A 13,317-nucleotide genomic window follows, 5' to 3' on the forward strand; every position below is an offset into this window, starting at 1 on the left:
CAATCCGCCTGCCTCTGCCTTTCATGTGCTGGGATTAAAGGCGTGCGCCACCACGCCCAGCAGTTCGTATGTTTCTTAATAACACACCAGTTACGACTGATCATTTCATTAATGTCGGATGCAGAGACTTCAGTACATGCGGATGTGCCTGTGTCTGACCAGAGTCGGACGTGCATTTTACTCTGTGAAATAGGTGTATAGTTGTGTTTAGCTGGGCTCTGCAGACACTTCATCTGCCCTCAACCATTTGCTTTTTTAAAATAATATTTGGTAGCTAGAAGCTGAGGAGATGGCCTAGTGGTAAAGCACTTCCTGTAAAAGCATAAGAGGCCTTGAGTATGTATTCCCAGCTCCCATCTAAGAAGCCAGGCATGGTGTTTTGTGCCTGTAAACCCTCGCCATGGGAAGGTAGAGGCAGGAGGTCCCCTGGGACATGCCAGCCAGCTAGCTGGATGCACCGGCCCCGGGTTTCCCAAGAGATCTTCTCTCAAAAGATAAAGTAGTGAGAGAAATTGAGGAAAACACTTGACATCAACCCCTGGTCTACATACACACGCACACACATATGCACAAACACAGAGACAGAGGCAGAGGCATAGAGACACAGGAAAAAAAAAAAACCACGCATATAGCTTCTTTGTTGCTTTCTTGAAGTCAGGTACCAATTCTTCAAATTAAAAAAAAAATCTTTACAAATCTGGATGTAATAATTTATATAAATACTTTATTTGTACATCCTGGGAAGGTTTTATCCTAGACACTGAGTACAAAGCTTATTGCTTACTACAGCTGGATTAAGTAAACATGAAGCCGGAGCTGGTGCCTGAGTTGAAGCTGCCCCTCTTCTTGTCTCCTTTGCCACCAGCTCCAACTCTGTATCCCAAGGGTGCTGTTGCTTCTTCTTTAGAACGGATACCTCAGCCTGTATAGAGTATTACGGTATGAGCTGTTCCACCTCAATAGCAGCAAATGCTATTTTAACATTAAATTTACAGAACACACAGCTAACTAAATTTCTTACCGGAAAAGGAATCAAAGGTGAAGGAATGAGTTTGGTTCAGGAGTTGCCTCAAGAGGTCTCCCCTCAAGAGGTCTCCCCTCAAGTCACAATGGAAATCAAGCAAAGGTGGGGCACACCTTTAGTCTCAGCGAGTGAGTTCAAGACATCCCTGGGGGTGGGAGGGTGGGGGGAAGGGGTGGGAGGGGTGGGGCTGGGGGGGGATGAGAGGGTGGAGGGGTGGGAGGGGGTGAGGGGGTGGGGGAATAGCTGTGGAATGTGGGCCCCTTTGTTCCCTGCTCACATTGTCTTTGCTAAAACTGAATGTTATAGTTTATATAAATGCTTTATTTGTACATTCTGGGAGGGTTTTAGCTGTCTGTTCCCAAGGGCAACCCTCTTTGGTCTCTGAAAGTAAGGGTCTGGCTTAAATCAGAATACCAAATCACACCAATAAACAGAGGAGTCACACACATCAGCCCTATGCCACAGAGGAGAATGGCAGTTTCTATGTGGTCACAGGTGACAAATCAGGTATAAGAAGTTAAGGTAGCAAGCATGCAAAGTCTGAACCAATGCACCAAATAAATGAAAAGCAAGGTGCAAATTTAGTGTCATTATATACTCTGCAATTTTCCCTTACTTGGGACAAAATTAAGTAGTATAGCTATAAATTACAGTGCTGATAAATAATTTAAAGACTGGTTTCTGGTTTGTTTGTTTGTTTAAGTTTTAATGTACATACACATAATAATGTGCATGCAGTACCCTTGGAGGCCAGAAGAGGGCATCAGATCCTCTGGGCCTTAAGTTACAAATGGTTGTTGGTCTTAGTTAAATTTTCACTCAGTGACAAAACGCCATGACCAGGGCAATGTATAAAAGAAAAAAATTTGATTTGGATTCCAAAGGGTTAGAGTCCGTGGTGGGGGGCATGGCAGCAGGGGGCCAGTCGTGGTGCTGGGGCAGAGGCTGAGAAACTCACATCTGATGCACAAGCATTGAGCAGAGAGACTGGGCCTGGGGTAAACTCTGGAAACCTCAAAGCCCACCCTCCAGTGACACACCTCCCCCAGTAAGGCCATGCCTCCTAGTCCTTTGAAAGGCTTCCACCAACCAGGGATCGAGCACTCAAATAGATGACTCTACTGGGGCCGTCTCCTTCAGACCACCAACGACGGCCATGTGGGTGCTGGGAATCGAACCCATGTCCTCTGGAAGAGCAGCCAGTGCTCTTAACTGCTGAGCCATCTCTCTAGTCCCAAAGACCCAACCCCACCCCCAGCCCCCCGGGTTTGCTGTGTAAGTGCAAAGTTCAGAGTTCAGCTTTCCAGCCCAGGTAGAAATCCAGGAGTGGTGGTGTGCACCTGCAAATCCCAGCACAGGAGAGACAGGGACAGGAGAGTCCCTGGAATGTGCTGGCCAGCCTTCCTGGCCATGTCATTTTAGGTTCAGTGAGGGGCCCTGTCTCAAAAAGTGAAATGGAGAGTGGTTGAGGATGGCACCTGGGTCCTACGCAAGAGCAGCAAGAGCCCCTAACCACTGAGCCATCTTTCCATACTCATTTTCTCTGCCTTTTAAACGCTCTATTAGTCATGTATTGTGTACATGCTTGTGTCTTGTGTCAAATTTTGTTTTTGAGATTTGCCTACATAGTTATATATGTGAGAGTTTATTCTTTGTGTTGAGACAAGGTTTCTCTGTGTGGCCTTGGCTATCCTGAAACTCACTCTGTAGACCAGGCTGGCCTTGAACTCAAAGATCCACCTGCCTCTGCCTCCCGAGTGCTGGGATTGCAGGCATGTGCCACCATTCCTGGCTGAGTTTATTCATTTTAAATATGATGTCAAATTCCAGTACTTATATTTCACAGTTCATTCCATTTGGAGATATTCCAAGCAGGTCATTGTCAGCATTCTAGTCATGTATCTCAATGCAAATATACATTAATTTCCGAGGTCATCTGTGCTGGATGATTTTATGTCTTGACAGTTATGGTCATCTGAGAGGAGGGACCTCAAATGGGGGGAAAAAAACACTGCCTCTATAAGATGGGGCTGTCAGCAAGCCTGCAGGGCATTTTCCTAATTGGTGACTGATGGGAGGGGTCAACCCACCCCCCACTGTGGGTGGTGCCATCCCTGGGCTGCTGGTCCTGAGCTGTATAAGTCCTGGGCAGTCTGAGCAAGCCATGAGGAACAAGCCAACAAGCAACATCCCTCGGCATCAGCTCCTGCCTTCAGGTTCCTGCCCTGCTTGAGTTCCTGTCCTGATGATGAACAGGGATCTAGAAGTGTAAGCCAAATAAACCCTTTCCTCTCCAGGTTCCCTTTGGTCATGGTATTTCTTCACAGCAATAGAAACTCTAAACAAGACAACATCTCAAGGGGTTTTTTTTTGTTTTTTTGGTTTTTTTTATTCCTAGTCACCGAGGGTCGGACATATCCTTTGGCATTGTTGACTTGGCCATGACTGCTGTTTAGTTAGGGTTTCTGTTGCTGTGGGGAAAAAAAAAATCAGGAAAAGCAACTTGGGGAGGAAAGGGTTTATTTCATTTCATACTTGCAAGAACACTATGTTACTAATGGAATTTAGGGCAACAACTTAAGCAGGGCAGGAACCTGGAGGCAGGAGCTGATACAGAGGCCATGGAGGAGTGCTGCTTGCTGGCTTGTTCCTCATGGCTTGCTGCTCAGCCTGCTTTTCTTTCTTTCTTCCTTTTTGGTTTTTTTGTTTTGTTTTGTTTTGTTTTTTGAGACAGGTTTTCTTTTTGTCATCTTGGCTATCCTGGACTCACTTGGTAGACTGGGCTGGCCTCGAACTCACAGTGATCCACCTGCCTCTACCTCCCTGAGTGCTGGGATTAAAGGCGGGCGCCACCACTGCTTTCTTACAGAAGCCAGGACCACCAGCTCCAGGGATAGTACCACTCACAGGCGTCTGGGCCTTCCCACAGCAGTCAAGAAAATGCTCTACAGGCCAGTCTTGTGGGGGAGTTTTTCCGATTTAGGTTTCCTCTTGCAAAATGACTCTAGTGTGTGTCAAGTTGGCAAAACTAGCCAGCGCCTGTGCCTTAGTCAAAAGCGTTTTAGATGCAGGCATTACCAATTCCCTCCCTTGTCAGCATTCTCATAGGGCCTCCATTGGGCTTTGCTTACTCTGAGCAGCTGTTAGCTGCTTGTGTTTGGGTACATACGTATACTGGTTTATTTTCTCAGATTGTGGACGCTCTTCAGTTCTTTATCTGCCTGTTTGGGTATCTGAGCACCTGGACGGTTCCTGACATATAGTCAGCCAGTCCAGCGAGTGGTGACAGTGTTTAACAGGTGAGCCTGTTCACTATGGCTGTCACCTAAAAAAGGACAGGCCAGCCTTGCCTCTGAGTATCGGAGGGTCAGTGTTGGAAAGTAACTTCTCTCTCTAAAGGGAGTCCCGGGTGGGGGGGGGGGGTTGGGCTCAGATCTGAGTGTGCTTCGCATGTCAGGGGCCTTTGCTGCGGATTCACAGGCCTCTTGGAGGTTTAAAGCGTTAACAGCGGTGGTTCCAGGGCAGTGTGGGGACCAGATATAAATAGCAGAGCACAAGTGGGGTAATGTGCCACTGCCAAGCTACCGCTAGGGGTGTTATAAAAGGAAAAGCAGTCCCAGTCAGCTCTCACTGTCAACAACATCCCCTCTTGGAGGGAAGAAGGTCGCCAAGTCTGAGTGGAGACCGGCTGGGGACTGGGCATCATTTAAACCTCCTGCAAAGGCATACACACCAGGTAAACATTTTGATTTATTTGCAGCCAACCTATGGAAATGGAGGCAGGGAAACCCTGGCTCACCGCTGGCTTGACACATGCTGCCTGTGTTGTGTCCCTTACACTTTTTTTTTTTTTTTTTTTTTGAGAAGGAAGTTTGACACAGAGTAGCATTTTAAAACAGCTACAGATGTTTTAATAGTATTGATTATAAAATAGTATTGGTGTTTTATTTTATTTATTTATTTTTGATTTTTCGAGACAGGGTCTCTCTGTGTTAGCCTTGGCTGTCCTGGACTTGCTTTGTAGACCAGGTTGGCCTTAAACTCACAGCAATCCACCTGCCTCTGCCTCCCGAATGCTGGGATTAAAGGCGTGCACCACCACCGCCCGGCTGGTATTTTTAATAATAAAAGAACTTCTTGGAACCTGGATCCAAAATGAGCTATAGACAGAAAAGCTGTCCTTCCTTCCCCTATGCCATTCATTTCCTCTTTCAGAATCTAGACTATGATGATTGGTAAAAATAGAGGAAAATAAAGGTTTTATTTGTGTTACCGCAACGCCAGCTTTGTTTGGAGCACATGTATGTGAGCGACTGGGGGCCAAGAGCCTGCATCACTTACAACCGAGCAGGTTAACGGCTCTGAATGGCTTCGGCTGTGAGGATTCTTGCCCTCCCCGTCTTAAGTATCGGAATGGATATCGGACGCCCCGCCAGTAGAATGATCGCATCTTGTTAAAATTCACTGCCTTCCCTGGGCTCCTTAATCTGTTCCTAACTCCAGAAAGTTACGCACCGGCTTAACCTCTGGCTTCTGCTGGTTGAGAAGAGTTGGAGGAAGGAGGTCACCTCAGGCAGGCAGCTCCGCGCTGCTGCTGACCTCGTATCTCCGCTCCCACCCCTACGGGCATGCTCTAACTTGCAAAGCAGGTGGAGGGAATGGAAACTGCACTTGGGAAAGCTTCTAGACAGTTCTTAGAAACTGGGCGCCCAGGGAAGCAGTTGGAGAACGCGGCGGGGGGGGGGGGTGGAGGGTGACGGGACGGGGGGGTTAAGTTTGTTTCCTGCGCATGCTCAGGAGAGATTTAGAGATTGGAAAAAAATGTGCCTAGGCATGAGTGACTGTGGTGGGAGAGATGTGTCTAGAGCCGGAGGTGGACAGATTGATCTTGGAAGCGTGAAAGTTCTCTGAGGTTTCACGTCCTTGTCTCTAGAATGAAGTGTTAGGCCTCTAGATAAAAAGCCAATGGCTTTTGCAGCCATAGGAATGTGTTTGATAATCACTCCAACCATCACAGTATCTACCCAGAATGAAAAAAAAATGTGTATATATATGTACACACATATATACCATCATGTTATCTTGCTCTGTTTCCCTAAACCTCTTTGTAAGTCTACTGAATTAAAATTTTCATTCTAGTTTAGAAGAGAAAAATGAAGATGGAACATTTTGAAATGGTCACCACGCTGCTGGCAGCCATGCTCCTAATGGACGCCTTCCAGGTATGCTGGGAACGGAAAGCGCGTGCTCAGAGGGATGGGAGCCCTGTTGTAACCCTGCCCGAGGCATCTCTGTGGACCCGCAGATGCCAGGCTAGGCAAGCTAACTTGTTGTGAGTAGCTTTTCCTTCATTTGGCAGGTGACACATATGTCAAGTGTAGAAAGTTAAGGAATTAAAATTAAGCAAAGAGGACAGAAAAATTCAACCATGAAGTCCCTCACTCAGAGGAAGAGCTCTTAGGGGATCGTGTGGAGAGCCTACAGGCCTTCTCTCTGTGTGTATAGATTTATTCTATATATAGTGCTTTTCACCTTGCCCTCAAGTAATACGTCACATTTCCATGCCAATAAATATTCTGGAAACACCATGTGTTCTCCAAATAATGCCACAGTGTTTGACTGTATGTTTGTTATTCAACTATGTAATGACTATATCCTTGTCTTGTTGTTGTTGTTGGTTTGGCTTGGTTTGGTTTGGTTTGGTTTGGTTTTTCAAGACAGGGTCTCTCTATGTAGCCTTAGCTGCCCTGGACTCGCTTTGTAGACCAGGCTGGCCTCAAACTCACAGCGGTCCCCCTGCCTCTGCCTCCCAAGTGCTGGGATTAAAGGCGTGTGCCACCACGCCCAGTTCCTTGTTGTCTTTTTACTGACAGAAATTTTATCATTTTATTTGCTATTTAAAAACTGTAACACGCTTTATGTGCCTATGGTAACCTCCGTCACCTACACACTGCGGTGTTGGTTCCTTTACTTGAGACATAAAATGGAGATACCCGTAAAGACATTTGAGACCACACACCTCCTCGGATGTTAGCATCCATATGGTGCTATCCAACAGCAACTTTGGACTCGCCCAGCGCCTTCCATGCTCTCTAAAGAAGTGCTTTGCTTATTGGAAGTTAGCGCCACTTCCTGTCTCCCATTCTCTGGCAACCAGTGAGGTTTGTGGACATCCCGGCAGAGTGGAATCTTACAGCACACGGCCTTTGGTGCTTGCTTCCTTTGCTTTCAGAGCCCGTTCATGTTGCAGAGAATGTTTTCATAGTGACACCAATAGCAGGGCTGTGGCACATCTTCTGTATCCATAAGGCATTTGGGTTGTTCCGCTTTAAAGCAACTAGTATTGTCATGAACGTCTGTGCATGGGTTTCTGTGTGAACGTTTTTGACTCTTTTGGGACAGCTCTTGCTCTCTGGGGACCTATACAAGCACTATTGCTAGCCTTATGCAGTAGTTACATAGCTAGTGCTACCTATGTAAGTGAACATGAATTAGCCAGGGCTGCGTGCTACCTTGTGCGGCAGAATTGTGCATTATTGTGAACACGCGTTTCACTTGAGTGTGAATCTAGAGTAGTGTCACTGGGTCATGTCATAACTTCATGTTTAACTCCTTGCAGTACTGCTGAGGAGCCTTCCATGTAGACTGCACTCTACAACACTCCCCACCCTCCCCCCCCCCCCCCCCCGCCCAGCATGGACCAGAGCCCCTGTTCAGCTGCCTCCTGCTGGCTTGTGATTTTCCAGTTTTACCCTAGTTTTTGTTTCGTCATTATTTTCATTGGGGTGGCTATGAAGTGGTGTCTTGGGTGGTTTTCATTTGCCTTTTGTTTGTTTGTTCTATTTTTTCGAGACAGGGTTGCTCTGTGTAGCCTTGGCTGTCCTGGACTCACTTTGTAGACCAGGCTGGCCTCGAACTCACAGAGATCCGCCTGCCTCTGCCTCCCAAGTGCTGGGGTTAAAGGTGTGTGCCACCACGCCCGGCTTCATTTGCCTTTTAAGTGTTGGTTTGCAACACATCATTTTAACACACTTCTTTTATTAATGTTTTTCGGTTTAGTCGGTTCCTCTTCGGAAATGCCAAGATCGTGTCCACTTATTTGAAATGAACGTGTGGCCATTGAATTTTGTTGCTATGAGCTTTTGCTTAGGTCGCTTCGTCAGAGGAAGGCAGGAGCATCAGCTGACTCACCCAGTCTGTACCTGCGCCTTCTCAGCCATTCATTTGCCCTGGGTGGCGATGGCATTCGGAGCTTTGCCACTGCAAGGCACGCACTGTACAGAACACACAATCAGCTACGGTGTCTGGCTAGAGCGGCTTGCTGTCTAAAATTAGACATGTGAAGACTGCTTTGAGGCGTAGGGAAAAGACAGGAACACATTGGATCAAGTCTGATAGGGTGTGAGGAATGCGGGAGGCAGTTTCGGGTCCAGTGTCTTATGTTGCAGACTTCAAGATAGATCACGCTTTGGTGCTCAGGCTGAACTCTGGGATGTTCTATGCCAGAGAGAGAAGTGCACTTCTTAACTGTGAGGCTGCAGTGTCTCAAATCCTATGTCAAGAAACTGACCTACAAACCCAGGCATGCTAGGCTCGCTGACACCAGCTGGAAGTACTGTGGTTAGTAATCGGTTGCTGGTGTTGGCCCACTTAGTAATCTCATTAAAACGTTTTTGTTTTGTTTTGTTTGGTAAAATTACATTTTTTAAAAAGTGCTATATAAATGCCAAGGGCTTCATCACTGGAAACTGGAACTGTTCTTTCTTTCTTTCTTTTTGTCTTTTTTTTTTTTTTTTTTTTTTTTTTTTTTTTGAGACAGGGTTTCTCTGTGTAGCCTGCATTTGCTGTTCTTGCAGAGCATGTGGGTTTGGTTCTCAGTACCCACATGGCTCACAACCACCTGCAACTCTAGTTACGCTGCCTTCTGCCTTCCTTGGGTACCAGGCACTCATGTGGTAACTTATGTACACACACACAAGCACTCATCCACATAAAACAAGATAATTAACCTTTCAAATAAATGAAACAACGGGATGTTAGTGACAGTACCCTTCCCAAAACATGAGGTAATTCATGTGAAGCCTTTGGTGCTAGCCAGGCACATAGATAGAGCACACATAGAAAAGAGATGTCAGGCAGGCCTAGAAAGGACCGGTGATGACCTGAGTGTCCACAAATGGCTGTATGAATAGGTGGCTGTTACTAATGGTTGTAGGCAGGTATACATTTGGTCTTAGGCATGGGTGACAGATCTCTGGGGGCATCCAGACAAAGGGATCAAGTCGGCAGTTGACATAAGGGTCTGGCCCTTACAGTGGCATCGACATCTTTACAGCTTCTCTTTCAGTTTTCTTTGTTGCTCTCCTTCCTAACCATGTGCCCTGGTAGGACTACCCCTGTCAGAATTCCTAAGTCAACACTAGTCGGAGGCTTACAGATTTAAAGGAAAAGAGATTTTTTTGGGGGGGGTGGGGGGAAGGGTGTTCTGATTGCTGGGCCTCCATCCGGAGAGAAAGGTAATATTTGTCCTGGTGCGTTTTTCTACCATGTGCAGTATCTTATACACGATACTTCAAATTATACAAAACAGTCTTGAGAGCTGGAGGAAATGTAGCTAAGGACACTGTTCCAGCCTGCACTGCCTCTGAGGTGTTCCGTTTCTTCGGCACCACAGAGCTTAGGTGAATGAGTTACACGGAGACTTCCTGCCCATACCTCTCCACCGATGTTTTTCATACGAACATTGTCATGGCTGTGAAAAGCTATCCACAGCCACGGGACAGAACCCATAAATAAAAGGGGATGAGCGAGTGGGCACAGGACCGTCAGAGGACATGTTATCAAATACGTGATCTCAAGAGCCGTCTCTTTCCTTTTGCTTTGAAGGTGAAGGCGCAAGTGGCAGACGAGGCAGAGTACGCCTTTGACGATGAGTACTTGAAGTGCAGCAAACGGATGGAAATGAAGTTTGTCCCCCAGCTCCTCAAGGAGGAGATGGCCGAATCTGACCCCCTGAGGGCGATATGGGACCATGCTGCCACCAGCTGGGAAGCCCGGAAGGCTCGGATCGCCCAGCCCTTGAACTTCAAGGACACTTATGGAATAACTCTAATGGCGTACATCACCGAGGCGCAAGAGAAGACACCCTTTTACTACACGTTCAACACGCTTGTGAAGGTGGCTGGCAGGTCCCGAGAAGATTACGTCTACACCTTTCCATTCAAGGCTTTTCATTTTTACCTGGTAAGAGCCCTGCAGCTGCTGAGACGACCCTGTGAGGAGAGTTATAGGAACGTGGTGTACAGCAGTTCAAACATCTCACTCGCATTCAACAGCAGTATACTTCCGGACATTTCACTCACACTGGGAGAGCAGAACCAAACCAGGCTGGACAGCTACATACTGGCCTATTCAGCCAAGCCCCCAACAGCTGACAACCAGCGAGTGCTGACCATCCGCACCTGCTTTGGAATTGCTGTGGGAAAGTTTTTCAACAAAGAAAGGGAAGGAGCTGTTTTGATACCTCTGAATGAAGTTTTTCAAGTGTCGCGGGGAGGAACTGCCAACGACCTTATCCTCCAGAGCATAAACAAGACCTGCAGCTACTTCGAGTGTGCGTTCCTCGGGGGTGAGTGCATCTGTTCGTGGCCTAGCTTTGTCCGGGGAGGAAAGGAGTCGGGTACAGGCCCAGGAGAGCAATGGGTGTTTGCAGGGAGAGATGCTGTGGGCTCCAGTCTCACGCTGTTTCTCTGTCCACAGCTCAGCTGTCAGATAGATATGTGTATTGAATTGCTAACGTTAGGCAAGACAGCACCGTAAAGCAGGGCCCATTTTGCCAGTGCAGGATTTGGCAGTGACCTGAAACATTTTTGGTTGTCACAGCTTAGGAAGGGATGTGGTTGTTATTGACCAACTATGGCTAACCGGTGCTTATGACCCTGACCTAACAAAGGATTATCTGGTCCAAAATGTCAATAGTCCCAGTGTTTGTTGAGAAATCCCACCACAAGTCATGTGGTTAAAAACAGTCCCACCCCATTTCTTCTTCTTTTTTTTTTTTCTTTTTTTCTTTTTCTTTTTTTTTTTCCCCTGAGACAGGGTTTCTCTGTGTAGCCTTGGCTGTCCTGGACTCACTTTGTAGACCAGGCTGGCCTCGAACTCACAGCGTTCCGCCTGCCTCTGCCTCCCGAGGGCTAAGATTAAAGTTGTGTGCCACCACGCCCACCCACCCCGTTTCTAGGCCTCACTGGCATCCATTCTAAATCATCTTAAATCTGTCCACTCCCCCACCCCCCGACATACCATCATGTTTGTAAGCAAAGAGCATGTGTTTATTATTTCTGAATTTAACTTTTTTTTTTTTTAAGATGTGGTCTGAGTATTCCGTTAGAATAGTCAGTCCTCACACAGCATGTACCCTGTAAGACTTCTTTATTGCTGCCAGGCCAACGGGGCAGGCTTGTAATCCCAGCCCTGGGGGTTGGTGATGGAGTAAAGACAGGCAGTCAGGCAGGCAGGCAGGCACAGAGAAATAGCTATAGTCAAGAGGTCTGGGCTCTCAATGGAGAAACCTCAGAAGTTCTGAGTGTTTGTTATACAGAGTTGACCAGAGAGGCAGGGTCACTGCATACAGGGTTATAACACACCGATGGACAAGGAACCAGGCTGTAAGGTCTACAGCTGGATCAAAGACACAGGGATAGCTAATCTTGGTAGGAGCTGTCTCTGGGGAAGGAGTTCAGTCTCTGAGCTCAGGCTGTAAACAGCTGAGGGGAGGAAGCCATGGCAGGTGTTTTCTGCACACACTATTAACTCTCATTCGTGGTCGCCATCGCTTCATGCCTGAGGCTATGGGATCCTTGACATGGCTGTAGAGGCACTCTTACCATTCAAGGTTTGGAGGAGTGCCAGTGTGGCTTTTGTTTTGTCTTGTTTTTTTATGTTTTGGTTTTTGCTGGGGTTTTGTTGTTGTTTTGGTTTGTTGCTTTGGTTTTTGCTGCTAGGGATGAAACCTGGAGCCCACAAGATGCTGGGCCAAGTCCTTTATCACTGAGCTACATATAGGGTGTAGCTGAGATGCCCATCTCAAGCTGCGACCAGCCTGAGAGCCAGCCATCCGTCTTATTCTGGCTCAGGTAGAACGTTTTCTGTATTTGCCACATTCTGGAGTGCCGTGCTTCTGTCCCGTTCTTCCTCCTGTGAAAGTGGCTGGGTCCCTTTGTAGCATTTCTCCATAATGCACTAATGACAGAATGGCAGTGCTCTACCCAACACTGTCTATAGTAAACAAAGTCCTCGGTGGTGAGGGCAGGGGAGAACCTACCTTCCTGGGGCAGAGAGTCATAGCTGTCATCATCCTGAAAGTGATGCGATGTGTCCACACTCTGTCCCCATGGAGCCTGGAAGCAGAACAGAACTCTGATGCTGATCTGTCCTAGAGTGGTCCGTTCAAGAGTTACTGTCTTAGATGTCATGAGATCAGAGAGGCCTTCTACATGACCCGTGAACCCCGCATTCTGGTAACTATGGAGGGTGGGGCTAGAGACCATTTATAGGATTTCAGCTGAGGAGACACCCTTGCCTGTGTCCCTGCATCTTGAGCCACTTTGCGTTCTCTGCAGAACACAGTTAGCGAGGAGCTGGCCTTCAGGCCCGTGTGACTGTCTGACTGACCCGAAACCCATTACTGCTGGGTCTAACAGCGAATGCTACGTACGGTTGGCCTCAGAAACAGGGAAGACTTTAGTCAGACCTTGACTCAGTGTGCCCAGCGTACAAAGAGATAACGGGGTGGGTAGGACGTGCCGAGGAGACAGCGTGCTTGCTTGGGAGGCTGGCGTGCTTTCAGCTGCATGGCAGAAGCCACATGGCTGCTGCAGTGCCTACAGAGGGTGTAGGCTTTCAGCAAGTGTTCCCCGGGGCCTTCCACTTTGACCTCCGGCACCTCCGTGGTGTTGAGAGTGAGTGATTCTGGACACCTTGCCTGCCACATCCCTGACCTGCATTCAGGTTGCACCTGATTCTGAGCATTTTCCTTGCGATGATGCCAACACAAACGGGCAGGTTACGGTGAAGCTCATTCATCGTGCAGTCCCTGTCTGTCTATCCGCCATGACCCCAACCAGGCCAGCCAGAGCCAGCCAGAGCCAGCCAGAGCCAGCCAGAGCCAGCCAGGCCAGCCAGAGCCAGCCAGAGCCAGCCACAGCCAGCCAGGCCAGCCAGGCTAGCCATAGCCAGCCACAGCCAGCCATAGCCAGCCACAGCCAGCCAGGCCAGCCACAGCCAGCCAGAGC

General features: G+C 47.9%; 1 protein-coding gene across 7 annotated transcripts in view; it reads left to right on the forward strand.

The window, feature by feature from the left end:
• Nucleotides 1-4,710: 4,710 nt before the first annotated feature.
• Nucleotides 4,711-13,317, forward strand: part of Art3 (ADP-ribosyltransferase 3 (inactive)) — a 28,783-nt gene continuing 20,176 nt past the window's right edge. For all 7 annotated transcript variants that reach the window (XM_051170442.1, XM_051170443.1, XM_051170439.1 and 4 more), the window contains exons 1-3: nucleotides 4,711-4,760; nucleotides 6,164-6,246; nucleotides 9,911-10,652. In XM_051170442.1, coding sequence (XP_051026399.1) covers nucleotides 6,178-6,246; nucleotides 9,911-10,652 — 811 coding nt within the window. In that variant the 5' untranslated portion in view covers nucleotides 4,711-4,760; nucleotides 6,164-6,177. The remainder of the gene's footprint in view (nucleotides 4,761-6,163; nucleotides 6,247-9,910; nucleotides 10,653-13,317) is intronic.

Source organism: Acomys russatus, chromosome 28, assembly GCF_903995435.1.
Source record: "Acomys russatus chromosome 28, mAcoRus1.1, whole genome shotgun sequence".
Classification (NCBI taxonomy): Eukaryota; Metazoa; Chordata; class Mammalia; order Rodentia; family Muridae; genus Acomys; species Acomys russatus.